The following is a 23,103-nucleotide window of genomic DNA, read 5'->3' on the forward strand; positions in this document are numbered from 1 at the left end:
CTTTGTGAATGTGGTTAAAATCTCATTCCTCCTAAGTTCCTTTCTCAGTTACTGGCTTCATTTGGAAGCCCAGGTGATGAAACTAGAGTAGTGTCTCTCTCTCTCTCTCTCTCTCCCTCTCTCTCTCTCTCTCTCTCTGCCCTCCCCCCCTTTTTCCAAATCATATTTGGATATGGGCCAGAGATCTAAAAGAGAAATTGATAGGCACCCTACCCGTTGAAGAGACATCCTAATAGATAAAATAAGACTCAGAGATGCCCCAGCCCAACAAATAAGTGATGAGCCCAAGTTCAAGCCCTGGTGTGTTGACTCCAAAGCCTGTGGATTTTTCTCACTACTGTTGTGAGGAATGAGGGCAGGATAAAAAACTAATATGTGGAAAATGTTCTAAGTGCCAGTCCAGTGTTAGACATCTTACATGGTTCACAAGATCTAATTCTCCTAACAACTCTAACAAAGGAAATGTAAACTCAAGAGCAATCCTCAAATCATTCCACCAAAATGCCCTTAGCATGCAGGGGAGGGCCAGCTCTCCTCCCTGTGTGATCCAGAGGTATAGCTGTGAACAGATGCTACAAACAAGAAATATTTGTGTTGTCTCATGTTTCTTCTATAATTTCACTAAAAATTTGGGCTTCAATCCCATACAATGTTTAATATTTGTTTTAATTTTAAAAAGTGATGTTCTCTCCCCATTAAATCTTCAAGTGAAATTGACATTCCAAAAGGATAGTCTTTGTTTGTGTTGTGGCTTCCTTTACCTTGCTTCTGACACATCACCAAGTGTTAGGAGTGCAGTAAGTTTATAAATGAACCTATCCTATGTCAGCAAATAGCAGGATGTAAGTTGCATGGGAAGGGAAACATTGCCTGTCTTGTTTACCACACTATCCCTAGCACATAGGCTTAGGATAGGAGCTCAATACTTGTGGAATGATGAAGCAATCCTTGGAGCATAGGTTTTTTTATAAATAGCTGGATCAAACCCTAGCTGGTTTGGCTCAGTGGATAGGGTTAGCCTGAGGACTGAAGGACCCCGGGTTTGATTCCGGTCAAGGGCACATACCCAGGTTGTGGGCTCTATCCCCAGTAGGGGGTGTGCAGGAGGCAGCCAATCAATGATTCTCTCTCATCATTGATGTTTCTATCTCTCTCTCGCTCTCTCTTCCTTTCTGACATCAATAAAAATATTAAATTAAAAAAATAGTTGGATTACTCTCTTAATTGCTGTCTCCATTTGAAAAATTGATAAACAATCTGTACAACTGTATTATCTCTATGGTTGTGCAGAGATAAGTCAAGATTAGTCTAGAGCTTGCCCAAATTAGGGATTTAGCCCCTCTCTTATCAAGACTTTATTTTTATTCTTGTTTTCTTTCAAAAAAAGGATATTGAGGAAACAAGAAATAGCAGATGGACCAATAGGCACCATCCTACCTTGGTTCCCTATGACATGTTTCACTAAGTACTATACTAGTACAAACATTAGCTGTTCTGCTTCCATCTCTCAGCCAGGAAGGAGATTTCTCAACCACCCACACAGTAGCCTTGTTGTCTGTCTGAGTCAATCCAGTTATTTTTTTTTTTCTAACAAGATGGATCATCAAGAATAGAGGTATTTTGTCCCCTTTTATTATCACCTCTAGGGCAGAAGTTATGGGTCTATAACAATATCTGATATGATCTGAATGTGTGTGTCCCCTTGCAAAATTCACATGGGGAAGCTGCTAACCCCCAAGGTGATGTTATGAGGAGTTGGGCCTTTAGAGGTAATTGGGCTTAGATGAAGTCATGAGGGTGGAGCCCCCACATGGCGTTAATGTCCTTATAAGAACAGGAATAGAACAGAGCGAGCTCTGTCCACACATAAGGACACACAGCTGGAAGGCAGCCATTAGCAAACCAGGAATGGAGTTCTCACAAGGAACCAAATCGGCTGGCACCCTCATCTTGCACTTCCATCCTCCAGAACTGTGAGAAAATAAGTGTCTGTTGTTCAAGCTATCCAGTCTATAGTATTTTGTTATAACAGCCCAAACTAAGACAATATCCAACCACAAATCTCTTTTTAGCTTGTTTTGAAAACAAAGGGATAAATTTCTTTCTATTTTTACATACAATTGTTAAAACAAGTATGATTTCTAAACAAAGGGACTTTAAGAAGGAGGAGTGTAGATGTTACTTACTTTCTTCCCTTAAAGCAGCTAAGTGGCCTTTCTCTGGGAAAAGGGCACCAAAATTTGGGTATAACTTACTTAATAACAATAGACAATTGTCATAGTATGTTAATCTCAAATGCTTTCCATGACAAGGAAAAATTGTTACCAGGCCTTGTCATGAAAGATTTTCCCAAGGGTTTCCTATAATAATGATCTATTGTATTTTTTAAAAGCAGGTTATAAAATAATATGCATTCTATAACTATAGTTTAGTATTGATAGGCATAAAAATGTTCTGGAAGGATACACTCAAGGATGTTGACAGGAATTACAACTATATATTGAAATTATGTATAAATGTTTTCTTTTTGCTTATCTAAATATTTTAATTCTTGTGCTACAAAAAGGTATACTTTTGTAAAAAGAATCCTATCCAATAAAAGAGAAACATGCAAATTAACCATCACTCTGCTACACCCACCAGCCACGCCCACCAGCCAATCAGGAGCAAGTATGTAAATTAACCCAATCAAGATGGCAGCCAGCCACAGAGCTGGAGCAAGCAGGAGGCTAGGGTTGCCCCGGCAATGAAGGAAGCCAAGCTTCCCACCCTGGCTGGCCCTGGCCTATGCTCAAGCCTACAAAGTTTCAATTATAGAAGATAAATAAATCCCAACAAAAATGGCAGCAGCCACGGAGCTGGAGAGAACAGGAGGCTTGAGTTGCCCCTGGCGATGGAGGAAGCCAAGCTTCTCATAGTCCTGGCCTGCCCTGGCCTCCGCTCAAGGCTACAAAGTTTCAATTATAGAAGATAAATCCCAGATACCAGAGCCTCTGCTTGGGTTGCCAGGGGCGTGGCCAGTCTGCAAACCACCACAGGCCCCTTGCCCAGGCTGCCCCCACCCTGATCCAGGACACCCTTCAGGGCAAACCAGCCGGCCCCCACCCGTGCACCAGGCCTCTATCCTATCTAATAAAAGAGTAATATGCAAATTGACTGTCACTCCAACACACAAGATGGCTGTCCCCATGTGGACACAATATGGCCACCACAAGATGGCCAGCAGGGGAAGGCAGTTGGGAGGGACCAGGCCTGCAAGGGAGGGCAGTTATGGGTGATCAGGCCAGCAGGGGAGGGCAGTTGGGAGGGACCAGGCCTACAAGGGAGGGCAGTTGGGGGTGACCAGGCCGGCAGAGGAGGTAAGTTGGGGGCAACTGGGCCTGCAGGGAAGGGGCAGTTGGGGGGGGACCCAGGCCTGCAGGGGAGAACAGTTAGGGGTGACCAGGCCTGCAGGGGAGGGCAGTTAGGGGCAATAAGGCTGGCAGGGGAGCAGTTAGGCATCAATCAGGCTGGCAGGGGAGTGGTTAGGGGGTGATCAGGCTGGCAGGCAGAAGCAGTTAGTGGCAATCAGGAAGGCAGGCAGGTGAGTAGTTGGGAGCCAACAGTCCTGGATCGTGAGATCGGGCCTAATCAGGCAGTCGGACATCCCTCGAGGGGTCCCAGATTGGAGAGGGTGCAGGCTAGGCTGAGGGACACCCTCCCCTCCCCCCCCATGCACGAATTTCATGCACCGGGCCTCTAGTTTTGTAATAAAATGATTCAACTACTAAAATAATACAAGATTCAGAAAAGCTACATACACAGTTTCTGAGAATACCAAACTTGCACTTAGAGTTTATGCTTCCAGAAAGGAGCAAGAAAATTAACAATTATTAAGTATTTGCTATGTTTCAGCAATCCTGCAAGGTTACTGGTACTGTTTCCATTTTACAGATAAGGAAACTTGAGGTTCAAGGGGATTCCATGAGTAGTGTAAATCATAGACCCAGTACAAGACAGAGCCATGATTAAACCAGATTCGTCTGATCCACAAAGCCACTCTCTCAACTTAACTGGACAGTTTATAGAAAGGGTAGAGACCTGGTTTTACTCATCACCACTCATGGCGCCTGTATACAATAAATAGGCTGTCAATAATGGCTGCACCTCAGTTGCATCTGAGCCAAATTCCTTTCCTATAGCTCAGGGAAGGAGCACCAGGTCAGGCTCACTCCCCGAGTAAAGACAATGTCTCTGATTCTTGTTACAACTTCAGTGCAAAGTGCTGCGTCTTTTAAGACTAAATGTGGCTTACATCCTTCCTGCTTGAGGTAAAAGCCCATTATTAGAGAGACTTAGAGCCCTTTGATAATTCTGAAATACAAATGCTCTTAAGGGAAGCACCTCTATATCACGGTCCACTGACAATTGGCCTCTTATTTTAACAACTGGCACAACATCACAACGTTGCCTCAATTGTCCTTTGTTTTCCTGTCCTGTCGACTACTTTGTTAAGTATTAATATAACTTTGATTCCCATCACACCAAGGAGCTTTGGGCAAGTTATTTATGATCTCTCCCTGCTGTCACATCGCTTCTGTGAAGAACGTAATTGCCAAACTTTGTTTTCCCATCATTAAAATGGACACAGTAGAACACTGCATGCTGTATCTCATGGAATCAGTTTGGCAAAGTTGCAAGTGAAGAATTATTGGCAAGGAGTCAGTGTTTTAGGTGGAAGAGAACCAAGCTCTGACCAAAACATGAATGAGTGCTGACATTTAGGGAGTGGAGCAAAATTATGTGGGATGTATGGTGATGGAGGGAAAGTACCTATATGACAACAAGGACTATTTATGGAGCTCTTAGAATGGACAAGATGTTGGGCTGAATGCTTTACACATGTTATGTGATTCATTCCCACAAGCAGGAGCCGATCCAAGTTGAGGCTGGGAGGACTACATTTTGGGATGGAGTCTCTTAATTACAAAATTAAAAATACAACATGTCTAAGCGCCCTCCCCACCCCCCAATGATGATATCCTGATGCCTAAAGTCCTTAGCTTCATGGTAAATCCATAAACCCTCACAAGTATGTATTATCCAAAGAAAGTTCAACTAGGTTAAGAAACTTGCTCGGTCACAGAGCTACCAAGTGGCAGAGCAACGATTCTAACCAAGCTCCCAAAATCCTTTAAAAAATGCCCAAAGCCCCCAAATAGGCAATTCATGAGGACAAACTGCCCTGAAAGAGCAGTGTGACATCGTGATGTGGCTCTGAGTTTCCTGGTAGGGCCCAGCCCCTGTTAGAACCTGCAGGGCTTGGGCATGTGGAGTCCTGCCAGGACCTCTGCAGGAATGTGCACCTTTCAGATTCACAGACTCTGTAAGAAAAGCCACTTTTGAGGGAGAGAGAAAGACAGATTTTGATGACTCTGCTCTTTGCATCTACAAACCAAAAAGTAGGGAAGGAAAAAATTTATTTTTAAGACACACGTATTTAATTTTCCCCAGCCCTGGATAAGGAGATATCACTGTTCAAAGCTGAATGCAGCGATGTGCTGGTAATTAGCATGCAGGACAGAAGGAGGCCTGTTTTGTAGCATTTGCCAATTTCTATGGTGTCAATATTCCCATATTGATAAGATATGTGTTTCAAATTACCAATGGTTGTCTGGCTTGCAAATTTCCTGAACACTGAGCAATCAAGCTCTTACAAGCAGGTACAGCTGCTCCAGCACACCATTCGCTGCATGTTGGACTTGGCCTTGGTGGTCATGGCCTCAAGATCTTTATGAGGATCGTTCTTAAAACTCAGAGGCAAATATTCTTGGCCCTGAAATCTTGTTGCACTGGGGAAAAGGGACTTGAGATAAATTATAAAGTCTCAAGAATGTTAGGGAAATGAGTTAGGAGTTCTGCGTGGCCCACCATGACTCATTATAAAATCTTTTTGCAACATGTACTCAACTACTGATACAGATATGAACCCTCAGTTCCCTTCTTTTCCTAGTCGCTGTACCTACTGACCTTCCCCCCCCCCCACCTCAAGCCTCTGCTATCTGCACCCCTCACCCTGTAAGTAACTACAACAGCCAATGGCACATGTCAAACCTCCTCATCTTACAGATAGGCAACTGAGGCCTAAGAAAAGAAAAATTACAAAGGCCATATAAAATTTTATATACTAACAGTGGACTAAAACTTAAGTCTTCTGACTGTCTATAATCCTTTCTAACACGTTGCTATTTAAGCAATTAAGCCTTACAATAAACATTTCATGATGATATCTTTGAACACTACCGTATCTTCCAGATTAATTTTGTAACAACATCAGGAAAGTGATAATTTGGCTGCTTGGGGCCTTGACTCATTTCCTCTGCCTTGTTCAGTTTTCTGAAGCTATAAACACTCAACCCTGTACAGCTAAGCTCAGGGCTGCCCAACTCAAAGACTGGCTAGATTCCCCACAAAAAAAAAACCACAAAAAAACAAAAAAACAAACAAACAACAACAACAACAACAACAAAAACCAGCCTGGGACAGCAGCTCATAGAGAGGTAGTTTATTTTGGGACATAGCCTGAGGAAGCAAGGAAAGGCAACACAGGTGTGTTATCAAACTGAGCAACTGGGACTTTCCCCACTGGGACCCCAGGAGGAGTCTTATAGAATGCCTTTCAGAATTAGGGGATTCCTGCAATGTGGTACTTTCAATGTGAAAACCAGGAAAGTCCTGGGAAAACTAGGACAAGTTGGTCACCCAATCAGAGTCATCTGCCCAACGGCCAGGAGAGAGAAATGTTTACGCACTAGCTCCCATGCTTCAGTGGTTAAGTTGTCCCAGGAGATGCCAATTCTCGCACACTTGCATGTTTGCATGTGTGAGACTCAAAGCACATTTCTTCATGTGTCCAAAGAACTGGCATGAGAGTAGTCCCCGAGTAGAATGAAATGCAGGGCACCTGAGGAGAGGGACTGACGGCTGGTACTGCAGTGGCTGGAGTAAAGCTAGGGACAGGATATGTACAAGGGACATCCCAGGCAGGGCATGAAGGGTTGTACAAAGAGCCTTGGCCCCTGCGCTGGTAGGAGTTCATTATCAAGTGACCCTCTGGGACCTGGGATATGGTGACTACTAAAGCTGTCTTGCAGTTCACCAGGCTGCCCTTTCATGAATCTACCCTTGACAAGATGTTGACCCTTATATGGTTTTCCTTCCTTCCTCCATCACTTCCTCTTTCCCCCCTTCAATAAATATTTAGTGAGTACATATACTATCTAGGGACTATGTTATGTACTTGAGATATAAAAATAACTAAACACAATCCTTGTCCTCAAGAGCATGTAGATGAAGGACCAAATCATAAAACAGTTATAATACAATATAACTCTGGCAGAGAAATGGACAGAAGGGAAAAGGGAAAAAAAAGCCGTCACATAGGAAGTAACTTTTTAAAAAAAAAATCGTATTGATTTGAGAGAGAGAGAGAAACATTGATTTGTTTTTCCACTTATTTATGCATCCACTGGTTGATTCTTGTATGTGCCCTGACCGGGGATCAAACCCACAACCTTGGTGTATCCAGATAATGCTCTAACCAAATACCTGGCCAGGACCTAAGAAGTAACATTTTAGCTAAGTCTGTAAGGAGGAGGATGATAATAATAACAACAGGGACAGAGAACTTTGATGGGATGCTGACTGTAGCAGGCAATGTTTTAAAGTCTTCAAAGCACTAACACATTTACAATACAATATCCCTGTGAAGGGGGTGCTATTGTTACCTGTGATTTAGAAATGACAATGCTGAACTATTGAAAATGGGTTTTGGTGAATAACTATCAGTCTTCAAAAACCTGCCACTGCCTCATGGAGTCATTCAGCTCAGTAGAGGCATTGCATATTTCCTTCCTTATGACAAAAAGCTCAAAGCGCTCTGTCAGACCCTCTTTAGGGCGGCGCCATTTTACCAAAGGGTTCATTATCTGTGGGTGATCATAGATGAATGTAGGATTGATGCATGCCACTTCCAGGAACTCCTCAACAAGCTTAGTGGCTGTGGTCCGAGGTGGAGGGCATTCAACAGCTTTTGCCACACAGATATCATCAGGAATTTTGCAAATTTCTTCAGTTTCAAAGAGGATAGTTTCTGGCAGCTTCACACCCAAGGCTTTCTCAAGCTCTTCTACCACGTTGCTTTTTCTGGAAGGTTGGGGAGAAGTCAATCTCATAGGCTTGGCCCTCCAGGCCATCTGGATGGTGGGTGACCTTGTAACCATCTGTAATGTGCTTTACCATCCCAGAAATCATCTTCTCCACGATTTCCTTGAGATCATGATAATCTGCAGAGGCCATGGAAAACTCACAGGTGGAGAGCTCAGGATTGTGAGTCAAATCAGTTTCTTCATTCCGGAAATGGTGTCCAATTTCTTAAACTCGGTCAGTGCCACCAACCACCAGCATCTTGTGGCAGAATTCTGGAGCAATTCTCATACATAAATTCAGGTCCAGCTCATTCTGGTTGGTGCTAAAAGGCATGGCCACAGCTCCCGCTGGGATGATGTTCATCATGGGAGTTTCAAACTCTAGGAATCTCAACTCATCCAAGAAACTTCTTATATATGTGACTAGAGGCCCGGTGCATGAAATTCATGCAGGTGTGTGTGTGTGTGTGTGTGTGTGTGTGTGTGTCCCTCAGCCCAGCCTGCACCCTCTCTAATCTGGGACCCTTCGGGGGATGTCCGACTGTCCGTTTAGGCCCGATCTCACAATCCAGGACTGCTGGCTCCCAACCGCTCGCCTGCCAGCCTGATCACCCCCTAACCACTCCCCTGCCAGCCTGATTGACGCCTAACTGCTTCCCTGCCATCCTGATTGCCCCTAACTGCCCTCCCCTGCCGGCCCGATTGCCCCTAACTGCCCTCCCCTGCCGGCCTGGTCACCCCTAACTGCTCTCCCCTGCTGGCCTGGTTCCCCCCAACTGCCCTCCCCTGCAGGCCTGGGTCCCCCCCAGTTGTCCTCCCCTGCAGGCCTGGTTGCCCCCAACTGCCCTCCTCTGCCGGCCCGGTCACCCCTAACTATCCTCCCCTGCCAGCCTGGTTGCCCCCAACTGCCGCCCTCCCTTGCAGGCCATCTTGTGGTGGCCATATGGGGTCCACATGGGGGCACCCATCTTTGACCAAATGGGGGCGGCCATCTTGTATGTTGGAGTGATGGTCAGTTTGCATATTACCTCTTTATTATATAGGATGATCTTAGTGGAGGATACATTTCTGCCTCACAAAGTCATTCAGGATCAATTTCAAGTATCTCTGATGATACTGTGTATCCTTGTCTTTGAGGCCAAAGTGAAAATGAGGTAACATATGTAAGCAAGGAAACAGCAGTGATTTCATAGGAATCACAGCTCACTCTTCTTGGTTTACCCAGAATTCCCCTGAACTTCAATTATGTCTCCTTGAAGCAGTTTGTTATTGATACGAATGGATTCTTCTTCTGATTATAATTCCTGCAATTGGCCATGACTTGCAACTTGACCCCCTCATCTCAAAGGTCACAGAAGATGAGCTTCCCCTTGGAAGCTCTTTTGGCATGGATCCTATCTAGAAAAGGAACTGCTACCTTTAAGGTAATGTCACTCAGGTGGTTACCAGGCTACAGGTGACTGTATTCTTGGATGAAGTGAGTGACTGAGACACCTATATGGAACTTGTGTGAGTATGGGTCTTCCCCATTAGCCTTCAGTTGATGGACTGCTTGGCTGCCGATCTTGTAGTATTGGTTTAGGTCTAGGCTCTCCTCTTTGGCACCCACATCCTTGTCAGTGGTGTGGCTGGTGGCAGCAGCATTGTCCTGGCTTAGTTGTTTCTCCCTGAGCTCCTTCTGCTTGGCCTCTTTCTCTGCTACTTTCTTCTCAACTTTCAGACATCTCTTTAGCTCATTTTTGCTCACTTTCAGCTCACCACTATCCACATTCCCCTAAGGTCCCTGAACCATAGCCATCTTTCTAAAGGCTCGAACTGAAAGGAATATGGGCTGTTCCTCTGACTTGCTTTGCCCAATAGCATACAATAAAAGTGGTGGTGTGACTTGTGACAGTTCTGAGCCTAAGCCTTTCACTCTTCCAGGCTCTCCCTTGCCATGAGAAAAACCCAGGCTAGCCTTTGGGATGATGAGAGACCACATATAACAGAGTCTTGCAGCCAAGTCATTCAAGTCAACGCCATGTTAGATCAGCCAGTCCCCAACCAGTGGTCAGCAGACCACAGATGCTTGAATAAGCCCAATCAAGATCAGCCACGGCCCTTTGGGGTTCTTCCAGTTGTAAAATGTAATCATTCTTGTTTTTGTATCCAATTCATTACAGGATTTGGCCATTAGAAAAAAAAAGATTAATCTAAAATTGGACTCCCCATTTATTACACCATGCCACCACTCCCAGATATCTGAAGCAACATTGTTTAGGTAACAACAATATCTTTGTTGTTGTTTTTCTTTTCTAACAGTTGGGTAAATAAATGTTTGTGAAGTAGGTGATAAATAAATTTATAACTTCAACAACTTAATAGCTAAGTGCTTATGCATTGAAAATGAAAACAAGAGAAAACAAATAGCATTTTGGCTCTCACTTTGGCATTTATGATTTGCTAGGTTGGCAAAATGAGCACATCCTGAGTAAAAGAGAGTTAAGAGTGACTGATTAATTAAAAAAGAAGAAAGATCAGCCAAGGCTAACCCAGAAGAGCAGAATCACCCAGCCAACCACAGACTTGTTGAACACCACTGTGGCTTTTTTCTATGCCGATTTACTGTGGCATTAGATAATGGATATAGTTTAGCTTTCAGGCATAGCAGGTATTAGACCTGTATTAAGCAGAACAACTTATTAATCAGGAAAATTGATCTAGGTTTCAAGCAACAGAAATCTGACTTAGATTTGCTTAAACACACAAGGGAATTTTTTGGCTTATGTTATTGAAAAGTCCAAGGGTAGACACAGCTAGATCTAGATGCCCCAGATTTGTCATTAGGAACCTGATTCTCTCCATCACTTGGTTCTATTCTTTCCTGTCTTCGATTCATTCTCATGCAAATACTCCCATGGGGCAAGATGGACACCAGTAGCCTCCAGCTTATACTCCATTGTATTAGTTATTAAGTGAAAGAGAATGTCTGTTTTTCAATAGTTCAAGTAGAAGTCCTAGGGACAACTTTCATTAGACTGACCAGGATCATACACCTGTCCTTGACCAACCTTTTTTGTTTTGTTTTGTTTTTCAGGGAGATACACTGGACCTGGGCCAGGATCATGCATGCAACTCTGGAGATAGGGGATGGGTTAGTACTGAAACCACATTGACTAAGACTAAACAAGGAGGAGATTTCCTAAAGGAAAACTGAAATAGTGCAAACTAAAGAATGGGGAATAGATGTTTTCTATACTCCTCAGCATTACTAATGAATTTTTTTAAAAAAGGGAGTGATGAGTGAGCATTCTTTTTCTGCAGAAGGCAGTTCACTCCTACCTGTAAACACTATTCAACATTGATGCCATAGTAGCTACTGATATGCACAAGGCTTCTTCCACCTTGCCCAGGTGAATGGTCTAAAAATCAAATTTTGATCACATCTCTCTATCACATAAGTAAGATCCAGTGGCCATACACATGACAGGGCTTATGACAGTCGAGGAGCAATAAGGTGTCTGAACTTAATCTCAAAGACTCTTTATAGTGTGCTTATGAGCTACCTGAATCATAAAATTGCTTCCACATCCTAACTGGAGAGGTAGCACAGTGCGGTGGCTAAGAGCACAGATTCTGGATACAGCCTGCCTACGTCTGGGTTCCAGCTCTGACTACTTTCTGAGACTATGTGACTTTGAGCAAGTTAATTAGTCTCTCTGTACCTCAGTTTTCCCATCAGTAAATGGGGATAACAGAATTTACTTTATCGGAAGAGTAAATGAGTCATTATATGCAAAGCACTTGGAATATTATCTGGTATGTTATCACAGCTATAAAGTGTAAGCTATTAGTCACCTGGGAAAATGCATGTGGCAACAATTCCTTTGAACGTGGAATAAAAAGCCTGACACCGGCAATTAAAGATTCTCGACCTTGGCTAAGTCACTTGTTGTCTCTGGGGTTATTTTACTTCTTCAGCTATAATGTGACAGATTATATCTACTCTGCTTACCTCACAAGGCTGCCACAGAATCAGAGATGATGGATGCTAAAGTCTTTGAAAACCTCCAAGTCCTTTATAAATAAAAGGCCTTATTAATATGAATTATCTTCATCCAGATTATCTGATTAGTGTGCAACCAGGGCAGATTTTCATCCCACGCTGTTTTGCGCAAGGAATCATTAGGAAAGAAAATCCGCAGCTGACATAAAATAATGCATTCTCCAGCCAAACCCAGTTCAAAAGCCTTTGGGACTGTTCTGGGGTTTGAAATATCCTCCACCATCTTTTGTACCTAGCATGAAATAAAGTTGATTGTAATAGAAAAGTTATTAAACTGGGGGTGAAGACACCTGGATTATAGCTCCCAGTTCTGCTGTTAATTTACTGTCATCTCACGTGAGTCATTTTATTTCTCTGGGCTTCCCTAGTCTATAAAATGTGAATGCTTATAACACTGTGACTGCCTAGCTTTTGTGACAAAGATGTTCCTGGGCATTGGGGTTCTGGTGACTTCTTGGTGGAATATCACCTTCCTGGCCACTGCTAATTGTTGGGGCACTCCAGGGTTAAACTCGGGTCTTCTTCTCTTCTTCATCCTCCTTTTTATCATTTTCTCCCTAAATGATCTCTTCCAGTTCCATGGCTTTAAGTACGTCACACTTTCAGTAAAGTGCATGTAAGGTATTTAATTCATACCTCCACCCTGACCTCTACAGCGAGCTATAAGCAGGAGTGTATTCAATTGTCTACTTAACATCTCTCCTTAGCTATCTAAGATATAAGCACCTCAGACTAAATATTTCCAAACAGAATTATTATTATTAATATTCCTATTGTCTAAGTTGTTCAGCTCATAGAACAATGCATGGCCATAGTAGACTCTCAAAATATATTTGTTGAATGAATCAGTGAAAAATATATATACGGTATTCACACACAACTGTTTGTACAATTATGTTTAACAATGTGACATTAGAATGACGGGAAAAACACCAAAACGTTCATGGCTGTGCATGAAATTACAAGTGTTTTTTTTTTTAATTTAAAATTTCTTTTCTATTTTTCACTTCTTGGTGGAGTATCGCCTTCCTGGCCACTGCTAATTGTTCAGCTAGAATATGACAGAAATTATATCCACCCTTCTTACCTCACAAGGCTGCCACAGGATCAGAGAAGATGGATACTAAAGTCTTTAAAAACCTCCAAGTCAAGAATATCAAACTTTAGGGAATGATTAACCGGGAAACTTATATGCATATATGCAGAGAACAAGACAATAGTGTGATGAAGGCATGGGAGAAGAGGTACAGGGTGGAAGGGGTCAATGGGAGAAAAAGAGAGGGGACATCTGTAATACTCTCAACAATAAAGATAAATTTAACAACAAAAAAAGGAATATCAGACTTTGGAGCTGAGCGACCTTTGCAAGACTGCACTTACCTTACTTTCTTCATATGCCAAAGGGGCTTAAAAATAGGTACCTCATTTATATTCAGGCAGCATTCACAGTGCTTGAGGAACAGAGTGAAGAAATAAAATGGAGCCACTATAGTGAAGCTGCTAAATTACGAAAATGAAGTAGTTCAAGATAGGAGGAAAAGCTGTGTCAATGCCTGCATATACAACAGACCTCAGATAACCCTCTGATTTACCCCCCTGAGGGATTCAGGAACGAATGGACATAGATCCAGACCAGGGGTCATCTACAGGTTTATCATCTGTCATCAATCCAGAGGCTAAGAATGCAGGGCTGATTCTTCTCAAGAATATAATTTAAGCTAAAAGAACCTCCAGCTTTTCTTTCCCTTTTCAGAATACTCTGGGTTTTGCCTAGTTGTATTTCTGTTTGCAAACCCTGGGAGCCTTGAATAAATCTTTATCACCTATTTCTAGACAAAGGTTCCTGATTCACGCTTTCCTGTGAAATTGTGAACGTAAAGAACTTCGCAGGATACATAGGAAGTGGTGGTGAGTGTTAGCTGATAATAATGATACACGGTTTCGTTTGTAATAAAAACACACATTTTCCTTATATGCCTTTACTAAAGGGAGTAAAAAGAACTCTGCCGACCTACCCACCAGCCGGCGCCTCCACCTCCCTGGCTCCCCCGAGGGTGCGCCTGCTCCGTCCCCTCCTTCCGCCCACGTGACCCTCCCAGGCTCCTCCCCGTCTCCAACATGGCGGCCCCCAGGCGCGCGGGTCGCACGTGAGAAAGAGTTTGGACACCTGGGAATCCGAGAGCGCAAGTGTGTCAACTGGTTTCCACTCGTTCCCTTCTGTTGCATCCCTTCGACCTTTCCCCGGGCCCTCGTGGGCCGCTGCCGCTCCGCCGTCATGAAGCCAAAGCCCGTTTCCCACAAGACCGAAAACACACACCGGGTGAGCGAGGGGTCTTGGGCCGGGGGCCGGGAGCCGCTGGAATCCCAGCCGTGGAGTTGGCCCTGAGCGGGATCCGGGGGCTGCAGGGTTCTGGGCCTCGCCCGAGTCCCTTGCCTGGAGGCTCCAGCAAAAGAGGGCGACTCTCCGCGTGTAGTAAACATGGGGTGGAGAAAGAAGTCTGGCAGCTAATTTCGCCCGCAGTTTGTGAGGTCTGGAGTGCTTGGGATCCCCTTCAGTCCGGCGTTAAACTCACTCTGACAGACGAATTCCTTAGGAGCTCTTCTCCCCTGCTGTTCTATCTTTAAAAGGCCAAAGTAGGGGGCGGGCCGGTGGGAGACTATGAGTGATTTCCAGCCAATGGCTGCTACCCCACTTTCTCTGTCCCTTGAGAGTTCTTTATTATGGTACAACCTAGGTTTATATATGCTTAAAAACACTGTTATTGCAACGACTTAACCGGGAACCTGTGAAACCTAACAGTAGATCTGGCAAAGCGCATCGCCAGCTTTCGCTTAGGTCCACCACCACCTAGCATGGGAATTTTATTTGAAATGACACAACTGACAGAACTTATGCAAATATATTTATAGACGTATTCTGTGACCTTTGTATAGTATCGCAGTGCATTTGTTTAAGGTTCTGTGTCTTTCAGTTTGTTTTTACACTTTTGATTCATCAGTGATAATCTACTTTTAGTTTTAAAACTCAATTATACATTTTAAGATTGACGGAAAATACATGTCTGAAATTGCAAGTGAAGGGTACCATTATATGTAATGATAGTACCTGAGTAGGCTTATCTTGGTAAGTATTAAATGATGATGTATCTTAAATATGCTCCCTCCCTCCCTTGCAGTTTCTAACATTTGCTGAACGACTGGGGAATGTGAATATCGATATTATTCACCGGATTGACAGAACTGCGAGCTACGATGAGGTAAGAGAATGTTATACTAACCTGTCTTCTAAGTATTCATAGTGAGATTTTCAGTCTCTCCTCTTAGAAGTAGATTGTTTTTCAAGCCATTCCTTTATGAACATGAAATGCATTAGACCTAATACAATAGCCATGCATGGCAAATTAGATTTAAATTTAAAATTTAAATGCTCAGTAGTCATATGTGGGTAGTTGCTACCTTATTGGACAAGTGCAGAAATGAAACATTTCCATCATTGCAGAAAGTTCTGTTGGGTGATGCTGTGTTAGACAACTGACTTGATACTCAGGTGGCTTCTGTGATCCCGGCCTCGCCCTCTCCGGCATGCGTTCTGAGAACTGTTGCAGATCCATATTCTGAAGCTACAATTTTAAAGAAATTATGAGCAAGTCACTTTCCTGGGGCTTAGTTTCCCCTTTTATTAAAAGGGGCTAGGACTACGTAAATATTTTCTACTTCCAGCCATGATGTAACTCAATCACACCTCTCAAAAAAAATCTTGTTTTTTTGTTGCTTCAAGTAATTAATTCTCTGCTAGGCTTTTTAAGATCCAGTATAACATGCTTTTAGCTTAGGAATTCGATCTCAGTTCTTAACTGTTCATCACTTGGCTGTAGTTGGACTCTGCTCACTCTCTCTTTGAATGCCTTATCTCTGCTGTATGAATTCAGTGTGTTAAATGATGTTCTCTAGGTAAGCATATAATGCTCGGGGAACTCATAGTTAAGGGAGACTAACCTAAATTATTTGGGATTGTAGGGTGGAGTGTAAAAAATGATAAAGTAGCATGGCTGGTGTGGCTCAGTGGTTGAGCGTCGACCTATGAACTAGGAGGTCATGGTTTGATTCCTGGTCAGGGCACATGTCTGGGCTGCAGGCTAGACCCCCAGTGTGGGGTGTGCAGGAGTCAGCCAAGTAGCTATTCTCTCTCATCATTGATGTTTCTCTCTCTCTGAAATCAATAAAAAAATAAATTTAAATTTTTTAAAAGATGAAGTAGTTAAAGTGATACCTGATTTTAGTCTTGTTGTTTGTGTAGATTTTGGCATGGCAAAGAGGACAGGAAAGGCTGTTTAGGCTGAGGGAGAAGCCTGTATAAAGGAACATGTAGAGTGTGTGTGTGAGCGAGTATGTGTGTTTGATGGTGACTGGAATGGGGGAAGGGAGTACCTGGTGAGAGAGTCAAGGATCATAAAGGGCTTCAGATGGCAAGCCAAGTTAGGATTTTATCCTGAAGCTATGGGAATTCTAGGATTGTAAGGCAGGGGAGTGAGTGACATGATGAGGTTGATAAGGTTTAAGCTTTAGATCTCTCTGGCTTTAGTGTGGAGGAAAGAGCAGGACTGGAGTCAGGGTAACCAGTTGTGAGGATTCAGTAGTTACTTAAGTAAGAAATGATTATGGTAGTAGCAGTCAAATGGAGAGAAGGGAAGGATTCCAGAGATATTAAATAAGTAGGATCAATAGGTCTTGTGACCTGCTGGATATGCAGGGAGGAAGGGAATGGAAGTTTTTTGTTTTCAACAACTAGGTCAGTGGTTGGCAAACCGCGGCTCACGAGCCATGGTTGGCCACTCTGTTGACTAATGAGTTTGCCGACCACTGAACTAGGTGATTGAGGATATTATTCATCAAGGTAGATTTGTAGGGAGAAGAGCATGGGGTTGGTTTTGTTTTGGGCTGGTTAAGTTTGATATACCTGTGACCATCCAAATGATGGTGTCCAAAAGGCATTTGGATGTATGGATCTGTTGACTTCAGAGGTAGAATTATTGACTTAACATTCAGCATATGGTTTATAGTTTAAGTCACAGGAGAGGTTGAAAGTACTAAAGGAATGAATGTTAAGTTGGTGGAGAAGGGAGCCTAGAATAGGATCCTGGCCTGGATGGGCTTAATGGCCTCAATCAAGTGTCTTTTGTTCTCCAATAAGCTAGACGAGGCTTCTTTTCTTAATGGCAGAATCTTTCCAAGAGAGCAAAAGCAGAAACTACGAAGCCCCTTAACCTAGCTCTGGCAGTCACAGAATCATTTCCATTGCATGTTATTGGTCAAGCAAGTCATGAGGCCAGGCCAGATTCAGAGGGTGAGGAAAGAGACTCTGTCTCTTGGGAGAGGGGCTGCAAGTCACATTGCAAAGGTACAGGGACACAGTCTATCACCAATGGTTGACATGTACCAGTCACAGTGCCAGACTAGGAATGCCTTCTACCTAAGGTTTTAAACTGTTTGGCTGTATTTCCCTTCTGCCTTAAGAGACACTGAACAGAATATAATTGGATTCTCTTTCTTCCTCTCCAGTCTCCGTAACTATTGATTTTATTTCGTTTTTATTTTTTTAAAGATTTCCAAGGCACTATGTAAAGATTTACCCTTTTTTAATATATGTGGAGGATCTAGCATGCTGTTTGTGTTTGTGCTTATGTGTTTGTCCTCTCTTTCTCTGTCTCTCTGTCTCTTTCTCTATACGTATATATGTACATATATACAAATGCATATACACATGTATGGTAATAATTTATTGGTCTTACCTTTCAAAATACAAAGTAATATATATTATGTTAAAAAGCTAAATAATGTAGTGATGAACTTAGACTATTGTATTAGCTCAGCCCTCTACCCCTATTGCCGAGGAAACTGATATTGGCAGTTTGGTATATGTGTATTCTTCCATGCTTTTCTCTCATACAGATATGTGCGAACGTTTATAGAGGTCTTTTTAAAAAAAGAAAAATTGGATCCTGCTGTACACTTGGCTGTGGAACTTTTATAAAACACTTTGGGGAGTATATCATCAACATCCTTTTTGTTCAATATAGTATAGATCAGGGGTGGGCAAACTTTTTGACTCGAGGGCCACAATGGGTTCTTAAACTGGACCGGAGGGCCGGAACAAAAGCATGGGTGGAGTGTTTGTGTGAACTAATATAAATTCAAAGTAAAGGAGTGGAGGGGAGAGCAAGAGAACCCTCCGCTCTTTCAGCTCCACGGGCCGGATAGAACAGCCGAACGGGCCAGATCCGGCCCGCGGGCTATAGTTTGCCCACGGCTGGTATAGATCATTTTTTGTCACATAATATACCTTAGTATGTATAGACCACAAGTTATTCCAGTCATTTTCCTATGTTGGATATTTAGGCTGTTTTATGTTCTCTCCCCCACTGCAATAAAGCTAAATAAACATCTATATCAGGGGTCCTCAAACTACGGCCCACGGGACACATGTGGCCCGCCGAGGACATTTATCCAGCCCGCTGGGTGCCGCTGCCTGTCCTGCTTAGCAGCCGACTTGTCCCGGGCCCGCAGTGCGCATAGGAATTTGTTCATAGTTTTTTTCTTAAACTATAGTCCGGCCCTCCAACAGTCTGAGGGACAATGAACTGGCCCCCTGTTTAAAAAGTTTGAGGACCCCTGATCTATATGCTTGTATCTTTGCAAGTTTTATAAGAAACTAGAGGCCCCGTGCACGAAATTTGTGCACAGGGCGGGGGTCTGTCCTTCAGCCCAGCCTGCACCCCCTCCAATCTGCTCGCCTGCCTGCCTTCCTGATTGCCCCTAACCGCTTCTGCCTGCCAGCCTGATCATCCCCTAACCACTCCCCTGCCAGCCTGATTGATGCCTAACTGATCCCCTGCCAGCCTGTTTGCCCCTAACTGCCCTCCCCTTCAGGCCTGGTCACCCCTAACTGCCCTCCCCTGCAGACCTGGTCCCCCCCAACTGCTCTCCCCTGCAGGCCTGGGTCCCCCCCAACTGCCCTTCCCTGCAGGCCCAGTCGCCCCCAACTTCCCTCCTCTGCCAGCTTAGTCACCCCTAACTGCCCTCCCCTGCAGGCTTGATCGCCCCCAACTGCCCTCCCTTGCAGGCCTTGTCCCTCCCAACTGCCTTCCCCTGCTGGCCTGATCGCCCACAACTGCCCTCCCTTGCAGACCTGTTCCCTCCCAACTGCCCTCCCCTGCTGGCCATCTTGTGGTGGCCATCTTGTGTCCACATGGGGGCAGCCATCTTTGACCACATGGGGGCAGCCATCTTGTGTGTTGGAGTGATGGTCAATTTGCATATTATTATTTTATTAGATAGGATAGAGGCCTGGTGCACAGGTGGGGGCCAGCTGGTTTGCCCTAAAGGGTGTCCCAGATCAGGGTGGGGGTTCCCTTGGGGTGTGGGGCGGCCTGGGCGAGGGGCCTGTGGTGGTTTGCAGGCTGGCCACACCCCCCGGCGACCCAAGCGGAGGCCCTGGTATCTGGGATTTATTTATCTTCTACAATTGAAACTTTGTAGTCTTAAGTGGCGGCCAAGGCAGGCCAGGGCTGCAGAAAGCTTGGCTTCTTCCATTGCCAGGGAAACCCAAGCCCCCTGCTCTCTCCGTGGCCACAGCCATCTTGGTTGGGTTGATTTGCATACTCCTGATTGGCTGGTGGGCGTGGCTTGTCGGTGTAGCAGAGGTATGGCCAATTTGCATATTACTCTTTTATTAGATAGGATATCTCCAAAGGAGGACTTACTGGGTCAAATGGTATACCTGGTTTTCATTTTACTAAGAAATGCCAGATTACTTCCCTTTAAGATTAAAGAACTATGAAGAGTCAGTGCATTTTTCTGGGCCTAAAAGTGTAAAAAATAACAGAAAAAATTTTTTTCCCCTTAGTATGACTGTTTTATAGGTTTTAGAGAATTATATGCTACAACCAAATCAACAAAACTTTGTTTTATTAAGCATTTCTCTTTATTGTACACCTGAATGCTTTTCAAGTATGTTAGCTAATGCCCTTTTTTAAGAAATAAAAGTTTAATTCTTTACTATCATCAATCATTGTCTTAAGATATTACTCTATCACTATTATTGTTTACTTTGATTATGGTTTGTCTTTGAATTAAATAATTAATGGGTTGCTTTAATCTTGACAGGAGGTTGAAACCTACTTTTTTGAAGGTCTGCTGAAATGGAGAGAATTGAACCTTACAGAACACTTTGGTATTTTCTACTTTGTTTCTATTTTATTCAACTGTCATTTGCACTTTATATGTTCAAAACAACTAAATCATGGTGTGATAGAAAAACAATCTTTTTTTTTTTTTCATCCAGGGAAATTTTATAAAGAAGTTATTGACAAATGTCAATCATTCAATCAGCTGGTCTATCATCAAAATGAGATAGTTCAGAGTTTGAAGACTCACCTGCAAATCAAGAACAGTTTTGCTTATCAACCCCTTTTGGAGTGAGTAGCATGTTGAGAGAAAGTTCATGGATATTTGTCTGAACTTTATGAATGGTTGTATTTATAGCTCCAAATGACTTAGATCTGATGTTTAAAAATAAGAATTTACCTTTTCTGTTAGTCTGAATACTAGTGCATTGCCATAAAACAGAATCTTAGGCATATATTTTTTGCTTTTGTTTCATACTTTTAAGAGAGCCCACTTTTTCTTTGATACAATGGGAATGGTTGACCATAATTTGTGATGGAATGCACCTTCTTGCTTTAGCCTTATCTTTGCTGAACTCTTGAAATATGAAAAACTTTATACCTCTCGAGATTTGATTCGGAAGGTTTAATTAATCCTGTCATCATAGGCGATGAACTATAATTTATGAAATAGACTTGCAGCATTTGTTTTTTGGCCTATATGTCTCACAAATGTTACTTTTCTTATTGTTAATCCAGTTTGGTTGTACAGCTGGCACGAGATCTGCAGACTGACTTCTATCCACATTTTCGGGATTTTTTTCTGACTATCACCTCAATCCTGGAGACTCAGGACACTGAGTTGTTAGAATGGGCTTTCACCTCGCTGTCGTATCTCTACAAGTACCTGTGGAGGCTCATGGTGAAGGACATGCCCAATATATACAGGTGACCCTTTTCTCTCTAATAGAGCGTTTCTTTTTTCTTTTTTTTGCTGTTAATTTGTATTATATTTTATTGATAATTCAGTGCTGTTGGGTAAGTTAATAAAGTTATGCAAGCATCATCACAATACAGTTTAAGAACATTTCCATCATCTCCAAAAGATTTCTTATGCCTGTTTGCAGTCAGTCCTGCTCCCCATCTGCAGTAGTTCTTCGAGCAAAAGCAATGTATGCATGTTCAATGTTCAAGATTGCCTCTGTGAAAACAGCTGTGTGCTCGAGGTCCCTAAATAGAATGATCCTTTGCAATAATGAGAACTTTTAGCCTTTAACTTTTTAGGTTTTTATATTTTGGTCAAGGGCAAAATATAATGAGTACTGACAACCAGGAGAGAATTTCTGATTCTCATTTGTATTTAGTTAAAACAAGCCTAACACCTGTCATGTACATCTGCCCACATGGCTACCTGACTTTAGTATGTTCTTTACTTGCCTTTTCCCTGGCTTCGGTCTGACTCCAAATTATTTTTCCACCCCAGTCCCCAATTATTTCCTTATATAAAGTTGGTTCTCTAGCCAAAGTGGTTCACAGTCCGCTTTGCCAGTCTGCATTGACCTGACCTTCTCTTATATCCAAACGATTGAACTCATATCTCCCTCCCCATTAAAGCTTGGATTCCATGACCTCCACTAATATTGCAGGGCACCTTGGCCAGAAATGGGAGCTTTGTGCTCAACCCCTTTGGCATTCTATACCACTTACATTATACAACCTCTGTTCATAATTGTTTGTTCATAATGTAATAGTGTCCTCTACAAACCTGTAAACTGTTCAAGGACATGGTCTTAAATATCTACATTTCCCCAGCGCTTATCATACTTACTAAGCCAAAAGAGACACTCAGGATTTATGAGCAAATTTATGAACAAGGAAAGAGAATGAATTTCATAGTAGCTTTTGTTTAAAAGAAGGGAGATATTGTTCATAATTGATTTCAGTCTGGGACTTGATGGAATTTTCCACTTGGTGTCCTGATTATTTCTACATACTTTAATTGCCACATGAATACATAGATTAAATCTTCTCCCCTACCATATTGGTGTGGGTATGGGTTAAGACTGCAGATTTTGCTTTTGTACTCCCCTTCACCCTACTCTTTGAACAAAGAATGAGAAGGAAATACTTTCCAGCCTTTACTATTTATGAAGCTTTTGGTCAAATGTATTAGAAACCAAGATTACTTTATTAAAAACTTACGAGATCTTGGGGGAGATACATAGTTTATTTGGTTTCGTGAGTTCTGTTAATTTTATGTCTCCTAAGTCATTTCTCTAGTTGTAAATTTATTTGCTTTGAATATCACATCTTCAACGGCCTGGATAGTTTCACTTGGGTATTACTGAAACCAAAGTCAGTACAGTCTCATTCAAGCCAACTCGTTTTATTCATTCATGTGTTCAGTAAATATGTCCTTATGCCAGGCCCTGTTTGGTTGTCCCGTTTCTAATAGTGACACCATCATTCTTCCCATCACTGAGATTTGGTGTCCTAGAGGCATCTTCTGCTAGTATCTTCAAGGACTCCAGATCCTCTTCATTCTGTTACCCACTCAGTCAGTTCACTGAATTGAATACTGTCTCCGTGTTAGGCGCTTAAGATATAGTCTCAAAAAGACAGATCAAAACCCCTCTTCTTTCAAAGTTTACATTTTAACAGGGAGAGAACATCGTGGGCACATGGCCTGGCTTGCGTGGGGCTGGACAAG

General features: G+C 42.9%; 1 protein-coding gene and 1 pseudogene across 3 annotated transcripts in view; one reads left to right on the forward strand and one right to left on the reverse strand.

The window, feature by feature from the left end:
- Positions 1-7,823: 7,823 nt before the first annotated feature.
- LOC308244323 (lysine--tRNA ligase-like) lies at positions 7,824-14,508 on the reverse strand (annotated as a pseudogene). Its single transcript has 3 exons — positions 14,399-14,508; positions 9,251-9,946; positions 7,824-8,609 (listed from the first exon to the last, which is right to left on the reverse strand). The product of its transcript is annotated as a lysine--tRNA ligase-like (transcript).
- UTP20 (UTP20 small subunit processome component) overlaps positions 14,333-23,103 on the forward strand; it is a 91,786-nt gene continuing 83,015 nt past the window's right edge. For both annotated transcript variants that reach the window (XR_013960086.1, XM_080659299.1), the window contains exons 1-5: positions 14,333-14,551; positions 15,408-15,488; positions 20,395-20,461; positions 20,573-20,705; positions 21,153-21,341. Coding sequence is in view for 1 of the 2 variants with exons in the window: in XM_080659299.1 (XP_080515425.1) it covers positions 14,507-14,551; positions 15,408-15,488; positions 20,395-20,461; positions 20,573-20,705; positions 21,153-21,341 (515 nt within the window). In the remaining variant the exon portion in view is untranslated. The remainder of the gene's footprint in view (positions 14,552-15,407; positions 15,489-20,394; positions 20,462-20,572; positions 20,706-21,152; positions 21,342-23,103) is intronic.

Source organism: Plecotus auritus (assembly GCF_963455305.1).
Source record: "Plecotus auritus genome assembly, chromosome: 3".
Taxonomy (NCBI): domain Eukaryota; kingdom Metazoa; phylum Chordata; class Mammalia; order Chiroptera; family Vespertilionidae; genus Plecotus; species Plecotus auritus.